The sequence below is a fragment of the Bombus bifarius genome, unplaced genomic scaffold (assembly GCF_011952205.1).
Source record: "Bombus bifarius isolate JDL3187 unplaced genomic scaffold, Bbif_JDL3187 scf7180000009125, whole genome shotgun sequence".
Lineage (NCBI taxonomy): Eukaryota > Metazoa > Arthropoda > Insecta > Hymenoptera > Apidae > Bombus > Bombus bifarius.
The window spans coordinates 6,694,671-6,721,413 of record NW_022884914.1 but is presented as its reverse complement, the minus strand read 5'-3'; the positions used below and the strand labels follow the sequence as shown (position 1 = coordinate 6,721,413).

Here is a 26,743-nt window from a genome sequence, read left to right as displayed (position 1 = left end):
ACTTGCCGGAAACTTAAAATAACGGAGTCGGAAGGTGAAATTGAAGAAAGTTCAGTTCTTCGGAACAGAGTGCCGACCCAGCCTGTAACTTTCTTTCACTGTGATACTCTGCCATTACCAAATATTTAAATTACATCAATTACAGAGATACTGTTCGGTAATTTACTTAAGGCAATCTAATCTCACTCCACCAATTTTCCACTCAACTGTAATAGCACTATCTATGAATTACGAGAAGGAGTACGTACCATCGAGACATTTCTACTCAATTTGCGGTGTTAAAACAAGTGCTCAACAAGGCTAGCAAACGAACAAACAAATCAACTACTTCCATTATCTACTCGCTATTCAACAATAACATCGCGAGTTGTGAATCATTAAGAGAAAACATTGTGCCAAGATATATTTCCCTTAATCACTTTTTAGAAGAATTTCAGAAAAGGCAGTAGTTTCTGTATCGGTGTTCTCCAGACAATACTTCGGTGTTAAAACAGCAGTGCTCAAAAAGATTCAAAGACAAACAAACACGTCAAGTGCCTCCACCAGGATTCTACTCGCAACATCCGAGGTCCCAGCAGGCTGAGTTGACCCTCGCTGGCGGCAAGATCCCCGGGGGCGGCATGGCGCAGCACGGCGCAGCTGGGTTTCGCGGCGGTAAATCTGAGGACGTGGTGCGCGCCGGTGGTGCGTCTTCAAAGTGGCAACTGCCGATCCCTCGGGCCGGCGATTCGTTAAAAGACATGCCGGTAAGTCGTGCATGCCTCGCGAGCGTGAAGCGAAAATTGAAGCGCAACCACTCGAGAACGAGAGAGCGATGCGCAGTCATGGCCAACCTTTCCAGGGCGAAAGTCTTGCGAGCCACTGGTTCTCGGCAGCGTTACGCCGTTCTGAAACTTATAATGAAGAAAATCCTCGAGACGATCGAGTATAGGAGTGCGCGGTGATACTAAAGCGAGAGCAACCGTGTGCAAGCATCATCCTCCTCGTCCTCCCCCCTTTCGAACGACGCGCACCCTTCTCCGAGTTCTCCACCCTTTTACCAGCCTTCGGATTCAAAGTGTCCTCGTTATAGCTGAGTGGATGTCGCTTGAAGCGAGACTGGCTCGCGCGACGTGCGCTACCATCTAACGTTTAATTGCATCGGACTTTGGCACCGGATATAACTTCACTGCCGGAAATTAACAGGCTTTAACTATTGCCCGTGAGCGGGGACACACGCGTGTAAATTATAGACGCGCCAGCTTCCACAGAGAGATAGAAATAGATATTTGTACCAGGTCTCTGATACGTGGATAAATGTATACATGTGTGTGTACGTATATATATATAGGTCGGTGGTGGAGGTTCACACGTGTGAAATTAGGCTATGGGAATAAGCGTGCACGCGGTGAATTGGTCGAGCTTATAAGCGTGTCCGCCTCTGGACGCCCGTTATTAGAAGATCGAGCGAAACGTCACGGCATGATAATTAATGTCCCGATACGCTAAGGCGAACCGGCCGACCGGGCCGGGGTTATTACCGATTATGCAATATGTTTGCGAACGCAGCCGGGATCGCAGCGAGTCCCGATCTTACTCCTCATCGGTTGCTCGTTTCAATTAGTTTCGCCAGCGCCGATCCCTCGTTCCAGCAATAAGATTTCGGCACCCGTGTGTTTAGTATCGAATTTTGTTGATAAAGCGTTGGTAATAACTGTTGATTTACGACTTTTGATTATTAAGCAATACTCTTGCGTTTTCTTAGATAAAATACTTTTTATTTATTCACAAAAAGAATTTAGTTTTTGAGATATTTACTTCAACGCTTAACGACTACTATTGTTTAAACCAAATTATATACGTCCCCGCAGTACCTACCTTTTTTTATCGATTTTCAACTTCTTACAACTTCTCCCCATTCCAGTCCTTTAACACCAACTTACGAAAACACTCCTTAACTTACCTACTTTCCGTCATATTCCCTTTAACACTCCATATAGAAGCTCAAACAATCACTAATTCAACCAAATCATTGAACCTTCCAGACAAACCGGTGTATTTCCAACAATTAACAAAAATATTCACGAGTTCGAACCAAGAATAATCACATCCTCTGCGAATATTCATCGAATATCTATTCAAGCTTCACTTGGAACGTTTAATTCCTAATCCGCAATATCCAAGCGTTTCAGCAACGACTAGTCAAGACGCGAGATGAAAATTCTCCTGTAAGAGAATGAAGAATCTAGAATGGGGAGACCCGTGGTAGCACCGCGAGCGGTGGTCTCGGGTTCGAACTTATCGGACACCCGATGGGCACGGCCAGGGCCCGAAATAATTGCCCGCAGTGAAATATAAATGATACCAAGATTGTGGAGCGGTCCGAGGGGATGGGTTACGCGTTTGCCGCTCTACGGTGTCCGTGGCTTCTTGCCACGTGTGCGCGTATGCGTGCGTGGCCCGTCGACTGGCTACTTGGTACGCGAGACGTACGCGCACGTAATTGCGTGCCCGTCCTGAAATTATTCATCTCCCCGACCACGGCTGATCCCAGGCACCGCACGGACCGGCCAGCCACCACCGGAGCCAGCCCCAGCGGTATGATAATGCATAGAAGTGCCAGTCATTATACTTATACGTAGCCGGTGTATCCACTGCCCATCCTACCTACTCGCTACGTAGATTACACCACCTCGAGATCCCTCTTCTCTTTGCCTCGTCCTCCTGTTCCTCCTCGATTCTCTATGTTTCTCTCTACCGTTCTTTTACATTCGCTGGTCTCTTCTTCCTTCGTTCTTTATTCTTTACTCCCTTCGTTCACCATCGACGCGCACGTAGACGCGACTATCGCGTGTTTTGCATTGCATTGCATTGACATTTGATTAGTGTGCGTATTTGTGAGCGTATGGTTGTATGGTAAAATTTATGGAAGTACGCAATAGAGAGGGATCCGAGACAAGTGTGCAAATTTTTTGAGTGATATTCGCGATAACCGACAGACGTTAAGAGGGTTTCAAAGCATTTGGGAATAGATATTTCTGGAAGAAGCAAATTGATCGATAGAAGCGGTGAAACCCCTCTATCGAGGTGGTATGTCTAGCTATTAGTCTTAGTTCTCGAAACATTACCTCCGTGAAAGCCTGTTTCACGGAAACCAAATACCAAAATTAGTTCGTCGAACGATCGAAACGACACTCAGTTCGAACCAACACGACGCAGTTAGTTTGAATAATATTTAACGCTTGCTCCCCATTAAGCGTAATTCCTCGATTCCAGGCATTCGTCCAGCGCAGCTAGTTGATCTTGTAATCTCGAGCTGAGCTGGTAACATGCAATTAGGTACACACGCGCGCGTGTGTAACGTTTACGGCGTGACGGGTTGGACGTGTCGCGTTCCGGCACAATGTATCCTCCCTCCTTTCCAGAAACTTCAATTACACGCGAGCGGCAGCGTGCAATTACGCGTGTACGCACTCTCGCGTGTGCGACAAGCGTCGCCCTGTTCTCTTGCGCTCTTCGTTCTCGTTAAGGCGGCCCGGAGAGCCGTGAACGACCCTGGACAACCGTACGATTAACCGAATTTCCGACGAAGTTTCGCGTGTTCTCCGCGGACACGGCCGCGGTGCCACGCTCTGATTTGAGTCATTAAAACTCACTTAGGATAATACCCGGGTGATTCGTTTTTAAACGGAACTCGCTCCCCCGAAGCAATTTATACCGAATTCTCGCGGTGCCCCGTGGCTCCACCGAAATGATATCGTCCGAGGTGGACGCTTCCAGACATGTAGCACCAAGAATAGCAATTTTGGGCCCTGCTCGGCATCGTAAACGAGAGAAAGAAACATTTTATCGCTGGTTCACAGGGATATTCAAACACAGTTCGAGTTAATGGCGAACTGATTGCGAACTGGCTAATCGTATTGTAACACATGGTCCCGGGGTTATTTTCCGAATTCTTCTGTGAGATTGTTTAGATAGTTACGTGGTATTCGAGGATAATGCGAATTCGAAGAAAACCCTCCAGATCTTAATTTTAGTCATCTAGGTCGGGCAAAGTTCTTTACTATTTGCCGTGTCAAAGAAACGGATGTTTATCGAAACAGTAGGAATCGCATGTAGGAATCGGAAGGATAGGAAGAGCACATACGCTGCGCGTGTAGAGCGGAAGTTTCGCGGCCGATTCGCGATATCCGACGTTCTATCCCTCTCGCGGCGCCATTGCTGTTCCCCCTGTGGCGTCCTCTTTGTTTCTGGGGGCCCCGAAGATAATGAACACAATTACGGCAAGCTTTTTGTTCTAGAAATTACACAGTAGTGCTCGAATGCATCTCTGCGGCTGATTGCTATGCCCTGCCATCCTTACGGCGATACATCGACGTCCACCGTACTCCTATATACACTCTATTCCCTACGTGCATGTACTCTCGAACGCGACTACACGGACGCGTTTATCCACCAGCACCAGTGAAGAAACGAAGGATTACGGCAGGATACGAGGCTGTGTATGCGAGACTCGAACCACCTCGACGCGAGAAGACGAAGAGGATGAGAAGGGAGAGTCGCGCAAAGGGGCAGGCGGCAGGGGGACAGGGACACGGAGTAAGCTCTAATTGCATTCAATAAAGCAAATAATAGCAAGCTCATTAGAGCAGAGAGAGGAGCTGGCGAGTTGACCGCGGCTCGTATGCCAACCTGCCTACGCTCTCGGACGAAGGAAGAAGAAGAGGACGAGGATGAGGACGAGGAGGATGAGAAGAAGTAGGCTGGGGATGAGGACGACAGTGGGAGTGGAAGCGAGACAGAGATCGGAGCCAGAGAGCAGAGAAACCGGGTAGAAACTGGCGGTCGTGCCGTCGTATCGTCGCGAGAACCACGGTCCAATGTCATTTATTGTCCCTGGTGGACAAGCGCAGTTTGCCAGAGCGCACCCCCCCGGCCTGGCCACGAACAGAAGAGAGAAGCTGAGAGAGGAAAGGAGAGGAGAGACGAGGCGAGCCGATGGCCAGCCGGCCTGGTCTATATGAATGGGCAATAGCCATGCAACCATTCGCGTCCTTCGTTAGCTATTTATCCCCGTTTATTATTATTCGACCGCATCCCATATATACTCGCGATCCCACTCAACACTGTATACCGCGTAATCGATGAGTAGCTATTCCCAGGGAATGTCAGCCCGTTCCCTGGGATCTGGGCATCCACGGCAAGTCTTTTCGTCTCTTTCACAACACCAATCTTGCTCCTTCCCGTCGCTTGGTATATGTCACTTAATAGTTGCTCTTTCGTGGTAGTTGTGTTTTGATTCTGCTTTTCGCTGCTTGGTGTTTTCTTGTCGTGGATGAGAAAACAATACGGCATGAGTTTGAAGTTTTGTTGGCAGATGGACTATAGTTCAATTCACTTTTAGTAAAATCTTCTTGTTCTCGTAATACAAAATGCAATTAAATTCAACGCATTCGATGTAAAGTACTAGAAGGATAAAAGTAAATCGTAAATGTAGAATACGATTTTCCTGCATGGTAGTTGGCTTTCGAGTTAATTGAATTTGAACATTCGCCCAACACTCGATTAACTCCGGACTTAACCCTCTTCAATTCAATTCTTTTTCTACCTGCAGGCTTTTCAAATCCGGTTATTTTCCTGGGAGACATGCGTTATACTAACAAGCCATTTAAACGTATCATTTACGAATAAGACATCAATAATGAATATTGAAGAGTCGCGTTTATCAGCTGACAAATAGAATTATTCATGCTACGTATAGAACTCTGTATGCTACGTTGCACGGAGCTGTATAAAACACAATTTTCATTTTATTTCATAAAACGAATTGCTCTTCTTAAAATAAACAAACGTTCCTAGTCGCCAGATAATTTGGGACTGAAAGGATTAATATGTAAAATTCATTACACCTCTTCAACTCCTATTTAAACAAAACCGCAAATTGTTCAAATTTGACCAACCCACGTCCCGTATCTTCCCACGCGTCCATTCAGCGCGTAATTACTATCTCTACCCACTAGTCACGCGAACCATACGAAAAACCAAAAAAAAGGAAAGTAAAATGCTAGAAAGCTAAACTTGGAGTAACGTCCATGGCGCCATTGACAACCGCGTGAATTCCAGCTCGGAGGCAAATTAATCTACTCGTTTCCCTATAGATGTAACAACGAGACGAAAGGAAGAAAGAAAGGAAGAAGGAAAAGATGTGACGCTAACAGTCGCGCGCGCCTCGCGAACAGCGTCCGTTTTTTCGTCCTCGGCCATAAAGGACAACACCTGAACCGGATCCTATTTCAGCTTAACAGGGAGCGTACAACGAAGACCGCGGTTGTGCCGTGTCGTTCAGGGACGCGAACAATGAACCACGCATGGACAGGAAAGCTCGTTCCGAACAAATCGAAGCCGTCCTTCGTGGAACGGAGAGGCCGAACAACGGACAAAGAAAACGGAGAAGGAGAGAGCGAAAGATCGCGGGTTCCCAGTCGGTGGAACGGAGATAGATGGTAGACGAGAGCGGAGGAGAATCGGCCGCCCCCGACGCGAGTAAACGCCGGTAAGAATGGCGATTCGGCTAATGTATTCCGCGGTTCTGCGCGCTCATTATTCAGCGATAATTAATTGACGGCTATAAATAAGCGGCGCGTCCCGGCACCGCGTAAATAAATGGTTCGCGCGAACCGGAATGGTAATGGTGACTTTGACGGACCGTTTAAACTGGAATAAAGCTGGGATACCTTCGTTCTTCCCCCTGGGGTTTCCGTGCCTCTTCAACGACCCATCCGCGCACTCCACCTAACGAATATAACTCACCTGCCGAGGCACCGCTACCCTGCCTCGACCCGTCTATACGGTGTCGTTCTATACTCTCCTCGTCTAAATGCGTTTGTATACCCCACAACCTCTCGCCACTATCGCCAGGTCTAGGCGAATATTTACTCGTCCGGCCGCTCCCTTAAACGTCGACCACCCTGTCCATCCTCGCTTCGTCCGACGCGACCCTCGAGTTTGCGCGGCAGTTTAGCTCTCGGCTCGTTTTACACCTCCGCGACCTGCGATCGGGTTCCTGCCGAGGACAATGAAACCACGATGTAATCGTTCGCTGTAATTCTTGTGTAGCTTGCTATTAACTGAGGGGAGAACTGGATAGATTAATCGTAAGCGGTTAGGATGAATTATGGGTGTATCGATACTTTGTTAACGTGGGTAATTGTCATTTAAACGTTATTCGACTCCTGTTGAATCTAGAACGCTTGTTTCCAATAGACGTGGTTCTAGTCGTAACTTTAGCAGAATTTTTACATTTTTATGAGTATACTTATAATTCTTCGATTATCGAATATCTAGCTTCTATTTTCGAAACCGGAGTTGCTTAGACGATTTGATTATTTCTATAAAGACGCACATTATTGGACAAATCTAAAACAGAATAGCTCTACTTCTTCCAGAAGTATATCGTAACGAGTAATTGCCTGTTAATCCATTATTTTTTCTGTTATTTATCGTAATTACATAATTACCACTACGTACATCGTGCATATTTCCTAAGAAACGAAGACGAAAATAGATAGTAATCGATAGATTTCATCGGAAATCGACGACTGTAATTAGAAACCAGAATTAAAACATTCTTTAATAGCCACATTCCTTTCGATAAATCTTGAAAATTGCTGAAGGTGCATCGAAAAAACAATAATACTTGAAAGAATCTTCCCAACATAGTTTTCTCAATCCATCGCATCGCTAGTATATTCGACGAGTCGCAATTTAGAAAATTGTAGTTATCAAGCCAGTTTCTGGCACTGCAAACAGCGGTTAATTGATCGTTATTATCAACGAATTGCCTCGGGGATGCTGATTACGCCTGGAAACGTTCCATTCAGCCACACTGTTCAGCACGCCGTTGCCTAATTCTATTTGCAACAAGAACGCCAGACAGAGACAGGAATTACGAGTAGCTCGAGGACGAAGAGAGGGACAAGGCAAGCCTCTCATGAAAGCGGTACAAGTTATTATGGCCCCGAGTTCGTAATAACCAGTGGCTTTCCTTCACTTCCTCGTTCACGCCCACTGTTCTAACGTTGGACAGTGCACAATTAATTTCCAACGCAACAGTAACTAATCGCGGCTTAATTCCTCCATCGTGTACGCGGAGAATCGTTTCTTGGCGAGAAGCAATTCAACGATCATCCTTCGTCCGTGAGCATCTGAAAGATGGAGCTTCTACTCGACATGCTTGAATTATGCGAACCGGCCAGTAACCAAATTCGACATGGCGCCTGGTTTCTGCTGAGAATCAATAACGAAGCTGAGTGTTTAGTAAGCTGATATGTAAGGAATTAAGATTTGAAATGTCCATCAAGATTAGTACGTAGTATGTATTTGATAGAATAATAAATTACGAAGCTAACAGTATCTAATTTCACCTTTTTGTTTCGTCAAAAAAATATACCTACTTTTAATATTAACTCTAGAGTAACCACAAGTTAACAAATCTTTTTAATAACTTCGAGCAAATAACGATGAATACAAAATACATTTTATTTAAAATCTCTATCTCCTGTCTGCAGAAATAATTTTCAGTAATTTTCATAAAAATCACTTACGATAATAAACCCTGATCCTTAACCAATAACTTAATTAAATTCACAAGTAAAATTCGCTAATTTAAATTCATTTACGTATCCCTACCCAATATTTTCTGTCCTTGTATCACCGTTCTGAAGACCTAACCAGTCACCTCATTCCTTCCTCCGAATTCACGGAGCAACTTCATCGGTCTACTTCTTACCAGCTTTGCTGGTCGTATCTTACGTACATTGCACGCATCCAAACGAATCGGCTTTCTTTCCAACTTGCTTCCCAGGGTTCTTCTTTATCGGTGGCAAACTGCAACCGGACAGCAACAACGTCAAGAATGTTCGGTGGTCGCTGTTTCCATGCGACTGTATCGTTCCCCCCGAAACGCGATGGCGGACACGGTCCAGCCGCGGGGCGAAAAGGGTACACAGATGCGTATCTGTATCCGCGCGAATCGCCGAAAAAAATAATACAATGAATCGTGGGCCTCTATCGGGCGCGTAATCTCGGGAGGACGCGGAATCCCGCCTAATAACCTTTCCGTCGATCGACATTGTTATGGGCTGGTCATTAGAGCCTCTGCCCCTCGCCCAACCTCCGCTCTCACTCGCTCGATGCTGCTTCTGGCCGCTGCCCTGCTTGGCCAAAAAACGTAGTGCGTCGTTTATCGGGCCCTTGCGCCGTTGGGTTTCATCGGCGTGCACTTATCTCAAGGGACTTGAAAATCCGGTCGCATTAAGATATCTATCGGAACAACGGATGTGCGCCATTAAACTTTTACTTTATTTAGCGCTCGGAGCGGCGGGCACTCTCCGCGCGAGTCAACGGGAACGGAGAAAGAGACAGGTCGGACAACGGCAACCAGAAAATCGACCGGAGGATGGGAAGATGAAGAGAAGCGAAGAGAAGGATGGCGGGAAGCGAAGAAGAAGAAGATCAGAACACCTACATTATAATTTAGTATTGATATTGATAGTTATACGTTTAACGATGATATATGTAGATTAATTAGTGACACGTAGTAGGTTAGAGATTTCATAATTTTTAGAATCGACTATTTCAAGAATTTATAATTTTACACTGAGTAGATCGAGCAATTGATTTGTAATTTGTAAAATTGACTTGTTTTATCATTGAAATTGCAATTCGGGAGGATTTACCTGTGACTTGTAAAATTTTCATTAATACTATTTCGATTTTACGTAAAGGCTCGCGTTGGAAGTTACGAACGACGTAAGGACAAAGAGAAGAAAGGAACGAAAGACGAGCAAAGCGGTGGCTCGTTCATGAGCTTGTATTTCTTCACGTCAAGCGATTGTTCTTAGCCCTCGAACGTGTAATTATTATTTACGTTTACTCCTAATGACCAGGCCTCGCACGACACCATTTAGAATTGCTAATGACCGCGCATCTGCGCGCCTCGGCTACTGTCAATAGATACTAAAACTCATTACCTAGCCCGACAACTAATTGGATACATTTGGATTGACGGAATGCCCGCGTACGATTGGTTATTAAATCGCCAACTCGCCGGGCACCAGCCAAGAGAATCCTTATGTTAATACCACTGCTACCATTACGGAATAGGAGCATGTACACGCGTCGCTCCTGAGTTTCTTTTATGTGGAGAACGCAGAATGGTTTATTAGTCTCTGACAAACGTTTCTTCCTAGGACATCGTACGAAGAACTCATCGGTAAAGAGCAAGTAAAAAATAAGAAGAGCGAAAGAATGTAGGAAGAAAAAGAATCTACGAGAATACGTAATTCATTTCTGAAATAAAAATACTGTTTGATTTATAACTTGTCGTGCCTATCGCTGCTTTGACAAAAGAAACAATCTGCGTATGAATTTTATTAAAGTCTATGTTGTATGTTAGTCAAGTTAGCTAGTACAAAATGTTTTGAATTAAATGATAGTGCACTGGATCTGATCGTTTCATGGCTGATAGCCGCCAAACATATTAAAATTGTACCTGTATTCCTTGAAGCTGAAATCTATGACTCCCTTCTACTCCCCAAGAGATCGTCATTTCCACTTTCCATTGAAGACATTCGGAAGATCGTGAACAATCGTGCAAATACTCGGCTAATATACAACAATTTCATAACCTGACTCCGGAGCCTCGATACTTTTATGAAACAAATCACTCAGGTATCAAGAGACAAAGATACAATCCAATTAAAGAAATTCAAGAGAAACGAAGAAGCGTTAGAACAAATCGCGTCACAACGCCGGAATAAATCAACACGCACACGCTCAAGAACAGAAGCAGAGTTTTCCATTCGCTTCCATCGGTCACGCTCGCAACAAAACCCCTGAAAACAGAATGAAAACGAACGTCCTGCCGACGTAAACGATTGTTAACCGCTTATCTACTCCGAAGCAGTCGGTTTAACCGGAGAGTTACGAGCCTCGAACTCGTTACGCATGCATAGGCGTGAGCATAAAACACTGGAATTGCGCGCATGCTGCTTGCCTTCGTCCCTAAACAAGAGCTCTTCGTTCTCTTCATTGCCCTCTTCGTCACCCTTTTCCACTCAACAACGACTCGACCCGCGAGATTTTTCCAATTTCTTTCAACATCGAACGCCGACCATTCCGGCCACCATGGAGACTCGTCTTAAACCACGTCCTTAACCGTGCCAGCGAGACACTTAAAAGCATCCAGACGTTTCCTTCTCCGGATGTAGGGGAAAGTTTTTCGCGGAGGTTGTCTCATGGCGAGGCCTTCCGGCGATTCGCGGGCGAGAAGGATGTCGGGCAAGGGCGACGACGGGCGTCGTTACTCGCGCTGATTTAGTTGAAGGCAGCGAATTTACGGATCCACCCTTTTTGCGCGCACGCCGGAGCCGTGCGGAATGGAGCGGAGTCTGCCGCGGCGAGGCCTTTCTCGTTAGCCGCCTACATTATATTACCCATCGAGGGGCATACATCATTCCCTCTTTATGTAAGTATCTATAACAGCCCGAGAAACATTTGCAGCTCGCGCTGCCTCGCGATCCACGGGCCGCAGACGCCGGCCCATGGAGAACGCTCGCGTGGGCAGCCGCGGCTCGCTCGCGGAATTGATGTACTGCGACTCAAGAACAATGCCTCGTACCTGGACGACGGACGCGCGTTGTCTCGGTCCGAGCCCACGTGCCCCTCCCGTCCTTTTCCGCTTCGTCTTCTCGTCCGACACCGAGTCCTCGTCTGCGAGGCTTGAAATTGCTATTCTTTTTTGCCAATTCTTCTTAGGGTTGAAAGCGGTCGCGATAGTATAGAAAGTTGGTGCGATTGATTGATTTATTTAATTTTCATTTTTTTTACTTTGTTATATAGTTTATTTAATTGTTCATTCCATACAATTCTATATTTTTCTGTATTTTATGTTCTTTTACAACGAATACATATAAAAGGTATTCGAATTGGAGACCGTTGCAAAAACAGAGTTATTCGTTAATAAATAATTAAATTGAACAAAAAGAAGAAGAAGGAAAGAAGCAATGGCCAGAACAGTAAAAGAAAATCACATAAATCATTGCACAGAGAAGTGAAGCACAGCGCTCTAAAACATTACAGATTCTTAGAGAGCCATAAACGAGCAGAAAATCTACACTACATTTATAAAGTTTTACAGGAAACAAAGAAAAAGATAAATGCTGAACAAATTATGTCTATAAAACCTCTCAACAACCAGTTCATAGATTTTTGTATACTACACTGAATGTATAATACAGTGTATACTACGCATGGAATGGATAATTAAGCGTTAAAGCGGACTACTCTCGCGATTACCCTTTGATTCCATCTCGCGTTGCCGCTAATCGGAAGACTCCTATACAATGTTGTTGCCCCGTGTAATTCTCGATAGAACGATACGTCTCGATGGTATCTCGACGAACGGACATTGTCGTGAATCGTACTAGTCGTCCCGCCTTTGCAGATTACGCAAGAGCTATAATTATTGCCTCACATTGGCAGAAAAAATGATAATTACTTTACATGCTTAATTACGTTCTCTCTCTCTCTTTTCCTTTCTCCTTCTCTGTTCGGAGGCGGTATGCCCAGGGACCGGTAGGCAGCGATAGCGCTTTAATGGCAGAAGAATTAATTATACACTGCACGCGATACGAAGAAAGTACCTCGACTCTTTTTACCCGCGGGAAGATGCCGCATTAGGCGCTTAATTGATCGGACATTGCGTTAACGAAGATCAATGGCAGCTACGCCATCCGCGATCGGCCAACAATCAGATCGAAAATCGAACAAATACTTCAATTACGCGTCACTACGTATCGTCGAAGGACAAAAATATTTCAAAAATTATATTATATATCGTTCATGAAGAATGAGTTTACGCTACACTGGCTCACGAAAATATTTGAACGCTCATCGTAAGAAACTTTTATGTCAAATCATTTTAAAACTTCGCCGGTATTATAACGAGACACGACAGTCACGATTATGTTAGCTAAATTTGAAACCAATCTGAGAATTTATATAAGAATTATGATGTATTTATTGCAAACATATATCTAGTAGGAAATTTTAGTATACAGCATGAAAATCGCATTTCCCTTCGAAGAACGATCGCAGGTTCGATTTTGTCAACAATTCACCGGATTACCGTAAATTTTCCGCGACATAATAGCCGCGACAGTTGCGTGACGGAGATTTACGCTGGATGCACAGGTAAGATCAGCTTAGCCAGGTTAAGATCCGACGGTGTAGCGTACGTATACCAAATTGGGAGCAATCGTACGTCTCATTAAGTATCGAACGGTTCGGCCGATCCCGGGGGCAGAGACAATTACCGCGTGAGCGACAGCAGGCCCGAGATAATCGGCCGGATAGAAGGCGAAACGTGGACGTATATTTCACGTGGCCGTGGGTTCCTTCGATCCGTTCGTTTCCATCCGCGGCCCGCCGGTGTCTTACAATTCACGACAACGTCACCGGGCCAGATACCATCGCGGCCAGCGAGCAACAATGCACCGGTGCCGATGCATGCGACGTTCCAGCTACGGTAAATGTTTCGTCCGTGCACCTTCCCTTTGCCTTCACGGAGATTTTCTGCGATAGTCTTTTTGCCTCGTTCCTTCGTTTCTGGTTTTTGTTCAAACTGGGTGGACACTGACGAAGGTCAGTTAAGGGGTAATTGCACGAATAGGAAAGTCTTTCCAGGTTTGGGAAGATGATGGTTTCACACAATGTTGATGTTAAGAGGTATATACTTACTTACTATTATATAGCTAGCCCAGGAATCAAATACAATAGATAAGGAATAGATACGACTTGCAATAAATTTAGACAGTCATGCCCTGGGATAGCTGGCGTGTACGTAGTTAACAAGAACAGTTACTCGCCAGATTGTACGTATTGTCTACCATCGGAAGTCTACGACATGATTCACGAGAGATGTCTATCTTTGAAGAATAATCTCTTGTTCGACTATACCACCCTCCTTCAATTTGAAATTAATTAAACAAAAAATATGAAGAATACTAATTCGCTGCAGAAAAACGTTGCTTAATTGATCACTCTTAATCAATCAACAAAGCTTCTTATGATCAACCTTACGCTAAAATAATTTTCTCCGTACTTCGTGCCATTTCCGCCGAACCAACTCAAACACATTAACCCTGTACATTGCACTGCAACTATTAATGAATATTTGTGAATCGACCAACAACATTTAAGTTGGAATAACTTCTAATTTGAGCGTCTCTAGGGGGAGAAGATATCGTGGAGGAATTCGAAACTGCCCGAAACGCGAGTCGCAAATCAGTGTTGACAGAGAAAGCTGAATATATATTCGCGAAGCAGTAATCCATCGTGAATCGATCCGCAGATATATCGGGCCGTGCGAACTGGAGAACCGTGGCTCGTCGTGTGGCCATGCCACATGCATGTGTAATACTTATATACGTTGCCCGAGTATCGATTCGAGAACCGATGCACGAACCTAGCGTATAATCTGGCGTGCTCGTGACGAGCGCGCAACTTATCTCGTTACACAATCCGAATCTTTCGTACCCGATGAACACGCGCTTGCAAATTAACACGCGTCCTAACAATCGCGAGAACTGGGGCAATGTTTCGCAAATGGGATGTCGTTTGGTTTCTAGCGCATTATTCGAGTAACATTATTCGATGGCATCTTTTGTCGATCGTTGTATTACAAACTTTTTGAGAATGATCGCTTTGGTGATTAGCGAGGATTTGTGCCGAGTATTTTCTTTAATAATATTATTTTCATACTCTTTGATGAGTATTATTTAAGAGATAGCTAAGTTGAACATTTATAGTCCTTTCTGAATTATTGCATCAGACGTGTACATATTGGTTTTCGAATCGCGAGACTCGACTTGAAATATGTTACAGGGAATGAAAATTATGATTTAAAAAATGTGAACTGGCTAATAAGTTTCCCCTTTATGATTAGTTTAAAATATGCTTCCGATAGTCAATGTCTTGAGATTGACAGAGATTTAAACGAATTCCTCTAATTTTACATTCTGCAACTGGTAACAAATCGTGCATGGGATTCGTTTCGCAACACAAATTCTCATAATCTCGGTGTAGCCTCGAGCGACCGTTTAACGATTGAATTCTTTGAACAGTTTCCGGGGAAAAGTTGCAGGTAGCGAAGTAAGTCAACAAGATTCGAGTCGCATAAATGCCGATTACGTTCCGTTCTGGTGTTATCATGTTTCTGGGTGATCATCCAAGAAACCTCATTAATTACAGACCTTTTAAATTTTATAAATTCAGACAGATGTTAAAAATGGCGCCTAGAAATGCATGATTACATTAAGAAGTAGTTTAGTTGAGTAATTTCTAGGATCTATAATAAAAGGATTACATATTTAAATTACATTCTAGAAACAAGACAATGCCCCATGGTACATAAATAATGGGTCAATTATTTTTAACATTGTAATTGGCCGACTAATTGATAGCAGAAAGTCAGTTACAATTTAGCCATTACTAATTATGAAATAGGTTCGTTACCTGTACTGAATTGCTCAATAAAGCAATCTGTCATTGTTACTCAGTTCTTTGAATGTTAAGTAGTAATGTAACTCACCGACAATGAGAAGATGGTGTTGAAATGTTATCTATGACTCACATGTCAACGTCACATTGCAAGAATAACTAAGAAATTGAACAAAAAAATGATAGCAAGTGCATTGATGAAGAAATATGAAGATGTCTGACATCTGACAGCTGATATCGCTATATGCTCGCTTTAGTCAACTAAACCTTGTATGTAGGTACCTAATTGGGTTAACACGCAACGCGCAGCATCACTTGCCGCAATTATTCATTTAAATCAATGATGTTTGCTCCGATATTAATTTATTAAAAAATTAATATTGCACCATATGCTACGCATATGATACACATGCTAGAAACATACATTTGATAGTAAGTTGGAAATTAGAAAAGTTTAATACTTGTATGTAAGTCTTTCATCGGAGAAACTCGAAAATCATACAAAAATTTTGACATTAGGAAACGCGTAAGAATCATTCACAAATAAAATAAAACTTATGTACAATTTCATGAGTACCCTCTGTTCAGAACAACTTTAAAACCATCCAACCAGCCCATAGAAGCAAAGAGATCAACAATACTGAAGGAACAGTACCAGCATACCAACCCACGACATACCACTATCTTCCAATCCCAAACAACTTAGCGCAAAGACACAGAGGAAGAACCAGAAACGCATCTCGGTCTGCATGGGATCCAGCAGAGGATGGTAAATTCCAGCGAGTGGGTCTCGCGAGGATTTTCCCTCGGTCAGGAAGTACAAATCCTGAACAACCATTCGTCGTTCCGATGAAATTAATCACTGAACACGGGACTTGTCTTACCGGGAGAGGCAGAGCCGCGGACGACGACAACAAATAGGTACTTAAGGCCAATGGGATGTTCGGCCAAGGGAACAAGCGTGGATTCTACCGGTTTTTAATAATTGTACTCGGCTCAGCCCTCGTGGAATATACACCCGGTTGCTTATCTGCCGCAAAACATTGGCGAGGGAACGAAGGCTCAAGAGATGCCTGGATAATTCTTGCATATCTTCGCGTTGACGCAATGGCGCCCGGCGGAAACGCGTGGCCGTCAGAGGCGCCGCGCTGAGCTGCGCCGCTCCGCCGCGATGCATTAGCATCGATGCACGAAGGATTCCTTCGGTCCCTTAAACGCGCCGATACCGCGGCGAGGAACCATTAAAAACGGACGTCTCGAATTATTACAAATTCCTCGCGACGCGTTTCGCGCGCTCACTCGTCGTAAATACTCGGTTTTACAGCGCGAGCGGCGCGACCGACGATCGAGCGTTGATCATAAACCGCGATCCTTAATAAACCGACGCTCGAAGCAGCTTTTAACCGGTGGATGAGCGTCAGGTGACGAAATTGTTGGGTAATTTGTATGGTAGTAATTGACCAGTCGTTTTTGTGAGTATTGCGGAGTTAAAGAATGTCCTCGCGTCTCGTTCGAGGTCACACGGGTGGTAAAGCTTGTCAGAAATTTTAGCTACTTTGTTGGTTTATTCTTTGTTCGTATGTAAAATTATGAAAAGATAACGACGAGGTTTTAATTGACCAACCGATTTTCAAAGAAGGATAAAGATTTTTCTGTATATTAACGTTCCACGACTGTCGTTGCAGCAATGTACTTTGTTGGTAATTACAGATTTCCGTAAAAGGAATTCCGCTGAATGAAAGTTCGCGAAATTTCATTCTAAGAAATAAAATCCGAATTCAATGTTTTTAATTTACGAAGATATCGATCTTCTACTTATTCGTATACGTAACGTATATGTTTGTAGACAATTTAATCTTAAGAAGCTTTCAATACTACTGCAATCTTCAACGTTTTCAACAACTTTTTTTCATAGTATAAACCAGTATAAACCAGTTACGCCGTTTTACATAAACCTTCCTAACCATTCCACTTCTTCACATCTATCCGAACTCCACACCTGTATGATCGAGGATCGTCCTGCGATCATCAGCATCACAGCAACCACGCAACTGCAGGAACTCGTCCGATCTAACCTGAGAAGGATCACGGAAGAGCGTGACACCGAAAGGAACCGAAAGGAGGGAAGACAAGAGACAAGAGACGAGAGCAAAGGAGTTACGGGAGACTCGAGGCCCGCCTGACAGTGAGGTGTCGGGTGGTCGGGGTCCAGCTCGCTGTCAGCTTGTCAGCCTGTCAGCCCACGCACGTTGGCACCGCGCCAGTCAGCCCCGTGTGGATTCACACCGACTGTTCGCGCGGCGCATGCACACAACCTCACGGCTCTCCGCTCGACACGCATTGTTCCGAGCACGCCGCACGTATATACCTACGCTTAACGCGTAGAGCAGTCTGACGCGTCGGATCCGCGGCTTACACGGCCACGTCATTAGTCGCGGGACCACGGACGTCGTGTCCGTGCCTTCGATCCGCTTTAACGAGCGCTGCTCGAAAATTCCGCGCGCGGTTCTCACCCCTAAAGGTGTTCTTCTTTCGATTCTGGACACGAGCTGTCCTCGCGCGCGATGTGCCGGATTCCTCGCGCTGGACTGCACGCATCGTGCCCAGATTAGCGATCTACGAATCGAGAGGAATCTTTTTTCGACGATTCAGGCTGATTCGGCTGGCGTTAAATCGGTATTTTACGTGGCAGATCGGTTTGATATTTTGGGTAACGGGTAACGGTAATTAGAATAGCGTTGGAAGAATTTTTATTTTAATATCTTTGTGGAAGCTAGAATCGTGGAGAATTTATTAAAAAGGGATGAACTTCTTACAAATGTTTTTTGTAGATTGCATAACACGCAATCCTATTCCCATATCTACATCGAATCATTAAATCTACGCTGAATACCCGCTCGACAATTCTCGTCCATGTCGACATTCAGGAAGAAAGAGGAAAGACGTGCGCACGCAAGGATCGACGAAATGCGCGTAACGGATGGAAAGGCGTCCGAGACTGTGGTAATTAAATATAATCGGGATCTACGCGAGGCGGAAAGATGGCTGCTTGATTAATTAAAAGGCAGTAATTGGCTAATTAAATTTTATAGGCTACAAATGTGAACATTATCGAGGCTGGGGTTACCCGCGCGAAATTTGCTTCAATTTGCAGGATATAGGCAACCCAACCACCGATAACACGAATTTATAAACTGCTTGGGTCGTCTGAACTTTACATCGCGTACTGGACATTGTGAAATATAACATTTTAAATGGTATCATTGGAATATTCAAGTTATCGCGTAATTAAGTTCTGCAACTGTTCTTGCGAGATTCTGTAAAAGAAAATGAAAATAACGAAGAATTACGCAGTGAAGTTCGACTGTAATAAATGATAATTAAATAAAGCCAAATAAAGAAACAAATATGTGTTTGTCGGTAACAAACGTGTGTTTTAAGGACTCCTTTCATGTTTAAAAGCATAGTCGATGAAACGCAATTAACGAATAATTTTGTAACGATGTTGTTGCATTATAATCAACAAGAAAAACTATTCGTATCATCTGATAACCAACAGCCACTCGATGGCGACCGGTGCCACGTCGGAATTAATATCACGCTGCTGACTGCGATACCAATCTACGTAACTGTTCGTTTATTGTATCCAGACCAGGTAGTCGTTCCCCTAATCTTTCCTCGTTGACGTCAGAACGCTCTTTTTCAACCAGGTCGATGCAACCGGTTCCTGACTGCTAGCAAAAAAAAAATACACATGGAGTCACGATGAAAAGAAAGAGGTGCGAAAGTAGGCAACCGCTGCGTTGTTCGTGCTACTCGCGGTTAAATTGCACTTTCATCAGAGTTACTTCGCTTGGCAGTACGAGTACGCTATTAATGTTAATTATTATGCGCCACTTTACAATTTATTGAGTCATAAGCTGGGAAATCATTTATGTAGATTAGATGGAAGATCATTTACCTTGATGTTATGGCAGAACAATGTAGAGAATAAGAAGAGTCATTTAAGGGGTTGTTAATCTGGAAAGTCGGTGAAATTTTAGGATATCGGGTTACAGATACTCTCTACGATGATCAGAGTTGCCTACAGTTTTATTCAAATAATACGTGGATATTTTTAAATTTAATAATTAAAATGTTAATTTTTGTCTATCTTATTGTATCTGTTCGCTGCGTAAAGTCCAAAATTAATAAGCTACTCAAAACCACTTCCTTCATTTTATACAGTTCCTTCCACCACTTTTACACAGTTTTCAGATTATAAATTAATACACGGAAAATATATATCTGCGGACTTGTATAGCGGTTCTTACACGCTACATTATAAATGTTAATTATATACTTAGATTTCGAGTCGTTGATACATGTATTAAAATCTAATTTTTAAAAGAAATATGATACTGCTGGTTATGACTGATTTATATAGCACATTTACTTATAACGATGTACCCCCAGAATTTTTAAAACCTTCGCACATTTTCACTCTGTACGAAGCATTCAATCATTTTTGCAATATTTATCTCACACCCACTATAAATTTTATATCACGTCGTTGCATTAATCGCTATTGCTAGTTCACGCGAAGACGCTCGCGCATCGATGTCACGATCGCCAATTTCGCTCGAAACAATTTGCACCGAGCATCGTAAGTAAGTCTCACCGAGTCTCACCGAGTGAAGTCGATCCGTGACAGTTGCGAAACGGCTGGCAAAAGAAGAACGCGTCCACCCGATAAGAGACCTCGATCGCCGCGGGCGTCTATCAGCTTACTATTGAATTATTTAATTTATAATATAAGAGTCCCGTTTCAAAGTGCGCCGCGACTCGGCTACGCCAATAAGTCACGGCTGGAGATGATTTACAAGCCGATCTACAATGATAATGCACGCGATAATTAATAAAATTCCTGATAATTTACGATCCTACCTCTTGCACGGACACGTCACGCGTAATATACCTATGTACCAACCTTCTCACCGATCCAGCGTCCGGCTTAGAATCGGTCATTGGTTCCGTGATCGAGGATCGTTCGAGCCCCGTTGTTCCCGCACGTACTACGAGCTTCCTCAATCTCGAAAGGGCTCACCCCCGAACGTATCATTATCCGGTAAGTCATCTTAATTGACCTAACCCCGAACGATGCGTGGTTAGCTGGTAATCGGCGCGATTAAATCGGCCGATCGCCGACGCAGCCAGCGCATATGATAATTCAGTGGGTAACCAAAGGCGGCGGTCAATGGTCGCGCACCTGTTCTCTAAACTCTCTACCTTCTCTGTTTCTACCACAGCTCGGCTTCGTTCGCCTTCTCTTTTTCTCTTTCATTGCCGCTCGCCGTGGTAGTGTATGCTCTCTCTTTTTCTCTCCCGTGGGTCACGGTACGTCTAGGTTGTTGGGAGGCCGTTTACCCCTTGGCACGGTACACAACACACCCGTCCTTTTCTCTTTCTCCCTTTTTCTCCCTTTCGGTTCTCTCCCTTACCGTTCGCGTTATTTCTTTCTTTTCCTCCGCTTTTTCTACGTCTGCATCATCCCTCGATGGTTACGTTCGTGTACTAACCGCATATATCTAATAATCTCGTTCCATCGAGTCCCGTAGAACCGGGACACCGCGCCGCGCCGGTCCGATCGACGCGGGTTAGCTTTCGACCGGGTATTAAATGCCAGGATGCGTGAAACGCGCGAACACCGACTGGACGGCTCTTCCGGAGATTAATGGCGGCGCGCCGACTCGGTCGCCCCGGAATTTAAATAACTCCGAGTTGACGTTTGCTTTAAGAACTATCAGTATCTGGCTTTTTCTCGTCTTGTGTACTTGGGTACTTGGGAATTTTTTGGTTAGATGAAAATGAAATTTCGAATGAAGATTCGAGGGTGTAGGATTGAATTTCTCTGACAGATTGTTTTCTGTAATCGATATCTATAATACAAACAATTTTTCCGTTGTTCTGAACAAGTAAGTTCATAATCTCTTACTCTTTTTGTTAAGGCAATCGATCATTACTTAAGCAATGCGCGACTATCATTATTTGTTTACTTCAGTCTCGCATAAGAACTATCGCATTAATTATGATTTGCAAGCAAGTTATGATGGAATGTGCATGAAACGTCGACAAATAAAACTTTACGACTTTAACACGAATATGAAAGATACGCAGATTATCGGAGGCAGTAAATGAAACGTAAACGATTGCATCGAGTGCATGGAAAGATTAAGAGAATATATATTCGAACGTAAATAAACAATAAAAGAGAAATAGCAAGGAAACGCAGGCCGGCAAGACGAATTTTTCAAATTGTACATCTTTACGACTTAAAATTCCTTCGAGTCGATAAGACGTATAAATACAGGGTTTTACTGGAAATTTCAATGGAAAAACGTAGAAAATATTAAATACGTTTATCACGAGAACCGATACCTTTCATAAATATTCGTATTCTTACCTCGTTTCGATATTGCAATATTCATTCGATATCGCGGCGATAAATCTCGTTAACAGCACCTTTTTTGATTCAATTGATCCAACTCGGAGTGTCGATCGGATTTAGCCGCGAACGTCACGAAGGACAGCCGTAGCTGGTCGACGGGTGAAAGGTGAATCACTTCAGATGCGGAAACGTGTCGTTGGATTGCAAGGTTCCGGTGCACGATCATCGTGACACAGTCGTCTGCTATCTCCGCGACGGATACCGGTGCCTTTCACTGACCGACGTTCCCGAAGATTTAATAGACAAATAGAAAGACGTTCGCGCGCGTAATATATGATTATCGTTGGATACTTTCCTGCTAAACTGCCGTAATACATGGTTGAATGGTAAATAATTGCGGCGCGCGAATAGAGAAGACAGAAGGAAAAAATACATTGACGGAGAAACCAAGCGATGCAATGTCGCGTATAATAGTTAATAAATATCTGAGTAGGCTATCGCGACCTATCAGAAGTGCGTATCGCTTACGCGAAAGCCAATCTTGTTGTCACGGCGACTGCTCGATTAATTATCTTTGACGAAAGCTTTTCACCGACGCGTCCGACAACTGTTCAGAATTAATTACTTATTCTCTGACCGACTGGTCGACGACAAGGAGTGCAATGTCACCGATGCAAGGTCAACCGTGGACGAGGCAAGTCATCGAACGCTATCTTTCCCGTCTCTCCTCTCTCTCTTCGTCGAACACGAGAATAACGGACAATATATATTTCTCGATTATTCGCCGGTCGAAGCGCAATCGCAAGCACAACCGCGCATCGTAGAAACATAAAACCATTAAAGAGATATCGACGAAGGAAATTAATTTCCTGTGCGAGAGCGTGCTACACACCAGGCGCTGGTTTCTATCGGGCGAAAATAAAAAGGCGGTTTCCACGTTTTATCCGGGAGCCAGAATGCTGCTACGCACTACCAATTTGTAGACGCGTGCATGCGTGGCGCGGACGATTCGCTGGCAGGGGGAGAGATCAAGAAGGAGAGAAAAGAGCCAGAGAGAGAACGATGATTCGACACGGTGGTGGTGCGTACGCACGCGAGAACACCTACACGACAACGTCCGGTTGCGGGTATCCCAGCCCGTTGTAGTCCCGGTTTCTCTCCGCGGCATGCGTTATAATCTCGATATCCCATATATCCACGTACAAGACATGCCTCCCATTTTAAATATACCATCGTGTAATTCATAATAAATGACTTATAAATGCAATGTACTTTTTGTAGCGGAGCATCGCGCGCCCGTTGTGCGAGCAACCACGCCGTGGCTCCTCCTTTTCTTGCAACGCGCGGTATCGCGCATGCGCGCCAGCTTTCACGCATGCGCCTCAGACACGCTCGCAGCACGAACGCATGCGTACCCGCGTGACGCGTTGCTCCTCGCTTTTTGTTTCTCCCATTGCGACGCGCGCGTGTAGCGGCGCATTTTTACCGCCGCGCAGCGCTTCTTCTCGTCCTCCTCTTCTTCTTTTTCCACCGGTTCTTCTCTTCTTTCTCTTCTTTCTTCTGCTTCGGTGATTTAGATGAATTAAAAGTGTATCGCGTAACGCGTCTCTACCTCCGCCTTTCAGTTTTCCCATGGATATCGCGTGCCGTCGTTTCACCGTTCCGCCGGTTTGATTTCGATCCTAGAGCAAATTGAATCTCGTGCGTGGCTACGTTCCGAAGCCATGTTCAGCGTTTGCACTGCTTCTATCGTAGAATATCGTCGCGCAACGATTGCTATAGAAACTCAGACACAATCGTCGCGTTCAGCGTCGACTGTGGTGTTACGTGGGCGGACGGATTAAAACGAGTAATCAGAAACCTAGACGACCACGCGACAGACCGTGCGATTCGAAAGGACGTTGGACAAGAAACGGAACAAAACTGAAACGAAGCAAAAGAAGGGAAACACGCGACAACGGACGAAAAGCCGTCTATCGAGTGATCTATCTCCGGCCGGTTAAACGGTTGTCGCCGATACGAATTACCGAGTAGTCGAGGCCCCGGGATCTTTGTGTTTCTCGTGTATATCCACGGGATCCGAGTGGGACGAGCGGGGCTGCGTGACCGTGCCTCTGGTAAAAGACACGGCAAGATTTATCGAAACCCGATGCGGCAAATGCGCCGATATATGTATGTCGAGGGCCGTTCGAAAACGCTCGAAGAATCGTTCGATACGAAAAATAAAGGATCGTCGCGCCTCGGTCGCCGGGCACGCGGTGTCTGCGCGAGCTCGCCGTACGTACCAGCAGGGGTGCGATTAATCGTCGTAAGCAATCGCTTATATTCTGGAATTTTAATTCGCAGTCAGTTAAGCGAGCTCGTTGCCTACGGGACGAACAAAACGTCTGCGAGTATTGCGAAAAGCGGGATTCAAGCGGCGCGAGAGCGGTCGTGTATCTACTTGAGAGAGCCGTCGAACAGCACGACGCACGCTTGAAATCTAGCCGGCTCGGCTCGACACCTGCGTCGCCCCGCCGGACGAAGCGGTCGTACCGGTCGGGAATACCATCGGGAAGGTGACGATGATATGTGCCGCGTTAACTTCGCAACTACTCTGGGATGAAAATATGTACTTATCAAAGGGAAAGGAACCAATCGAATGTCTGGTAGAGCGGGATTCGATGGTGGATCTTTCGGATTGACCTCCTAACTCAGTTTGCAGGTTCCTCGAGTCTGCCTTTTCTACCTGCTTCAAATTAACTCATTGGCTGTCGTAGTTTTCATTTGGAGATCGTACAGAAAAATTTACGTCGATCGTGCTCTTCAAATTAATACAGATTTACAAAGTATTGACCATATCGATCATAACAAAAAGAATCATTGAACATATAAGGACATATCTAAAGCACCAATGACGGGTTTGAATTTTTTGCGATACTATAAAATATTACCAGCTTTGAGTAGTGTACTGATATATAAATGTTTCGTTACAGTACAGCTTCAAATTTATACGTAAATTTATTTTGATATCGCTACGTCAACTAATTAGAGTTGATCCAAAATTATATACTTTTTTCGATAGTAATCGATGATATTTGAAAAGCAGTTTAATGAAATAAAAAATTTATTACAAATATTATATCAATTACTAGCGATCCAAAAATGATATATAATCCAAAAATAAAATATGTAAGTATACGAAATAAAAGACTAAAAGGTGTACGTATTGTATCTTTAGAAACTCATTTCTAATGACGAAACAAACTACTATACGTAAAACCCCTTTTTATAAAAATGCGCATCGTCTAACATCTTCTTAGGAACTAAACACACGGAGGTCGAGAAATGTCCTCCGGTGGTCGATGGTTCAGCGTCGGATCCCTATATCATTTCGCAGTTTCCTCGTATTCCCGTGTTCGTCTGCATCGTCGGGACGGGCCATGCCTCTTTTTCGCGTGGAACGGTTGGAAAGTACGCGAGGCATGTGTATTACTTATAATAGCCAGCCATACGCCGCTGGTGTACAAAGATGTAAAACGCGAGTTGCGCGCCGGTATCCGGCCAGATTCCACGTCCCCCGCAGCAGGGCGCCGCCGCTAAATAATGCAATAACATAAGAATTATGGCAACTTAATGATACTTTATGTATAATTATACGGCTGCGTTACAGGACCGCGTCGCCTGGCTATTCTGTCTCCAATCGCGGGTGGTGGAACCGCCGCCTATTCCCGTCTTTCCAATAAATCCCGATTCGCTTTGCGTCGTGTGACTTCCCGCCTTGCGGTCATTCCGCCATTTTCGAGCTTAAGAGTCACGCTTTAATCGCCAATTAATTTACCCGTGACTATCATAAATGTATATTCGATAATAGGATGTCCAAGTATTTAATGAGAAGTGTTAAGGAAAATTGAAATCGTGGATACTTGGTATAAATTTTTCATGTCGATACTCCTCGAAGAATTACTCTTTGCAATCGACGATATTCGGTGTTATTCAAATCACTAATCAAAGACGAGACGAAGAGTGACGTAATAATACCACGAATCGAAGCTAAAATCGACGACAGAACTCTACCAAAAGGAACGCAATCTGCATCCTAAAGAAGCATTACACAATTTGCTCTGCAGCCTTTTCTCGCCGATTCCACGAACGCATTAGCATATTCGCTGAACATTCGTCGACGAGGAAAAGAGCACGAATGTCGCTTTTTACTCGTCGTACGTCGTCCTGGCGAATTATTCTCGCATAATACGAACGACATTAAGTTCGCGTTTTCGAAACAAACACTGTCGCCTCGAGTGGAGGAGAAGAAGAGGTGGCCTCATCGCCGTTAGGCACCCCGCGGCGAACATAATCGCGGCAATTTGGTAAGAATCCCTTTCTACTTTGTAAGGCGACAATGTCCGAGCAAGCTTAATGGGCCAATTGGGAAAGTTCGATCGAATATTCAATATTTTTCTCACGCCGAACTCGTGACGGCGCCTGCATTTTGTTTTTCGCTTCGATTAGCGCAAGACGATGTCACGCGAGCGCTTTGACGAGTTCTCCATCGAAGGAGACTTTGTACGGGTTTTCAGATGGCGAGTTAAAAGCGGCACGGACGGTTCATTTAAAACACGTTATACGCGAGTGGTAATGGCCTGTCGACCATAATTGTCGATCCTCTTAAACATCTCTTCGATGCGTGTTCACGGGTTTCGAGGGAGCGCCGTTTTTTACTTGCATTATTAACTGCAGATACATCGATAAGCGTGCAGCTTCTCGGGTTTTTAGTCGTCTTAACGGAATACGAGC

General features: G+C 44.4%; 1 protein-coding gene across 2 annotated transcripts in view; it reads left to right on the top strand.

The window, feature by feature from the left end:
* Window positions 1-634: 634 nt before the first annotated feature.
* LOC117213563 (transcription factor SOX-6) overlaps window positions 635-26,743 on the top strand; it is a 324,095-nt gene continuing 297,986 nt past the window's right edge. The window contains exon 1 of one of the 2 annotated variants that reach the window (XM_033459009.1): window positions 635-746. In XM_033459009.1, coding sequence (XP_033314900.1) covers window positions 741-746 — 6 coding nt within the window. In that variant the 5' untranslated portion in view covers window positions 635-740. The remainder of the gene's footprint in view (window positions 747-26,743) is intronic. The other variant, XM_033459006.1, reaches the window with a different exon arrangement.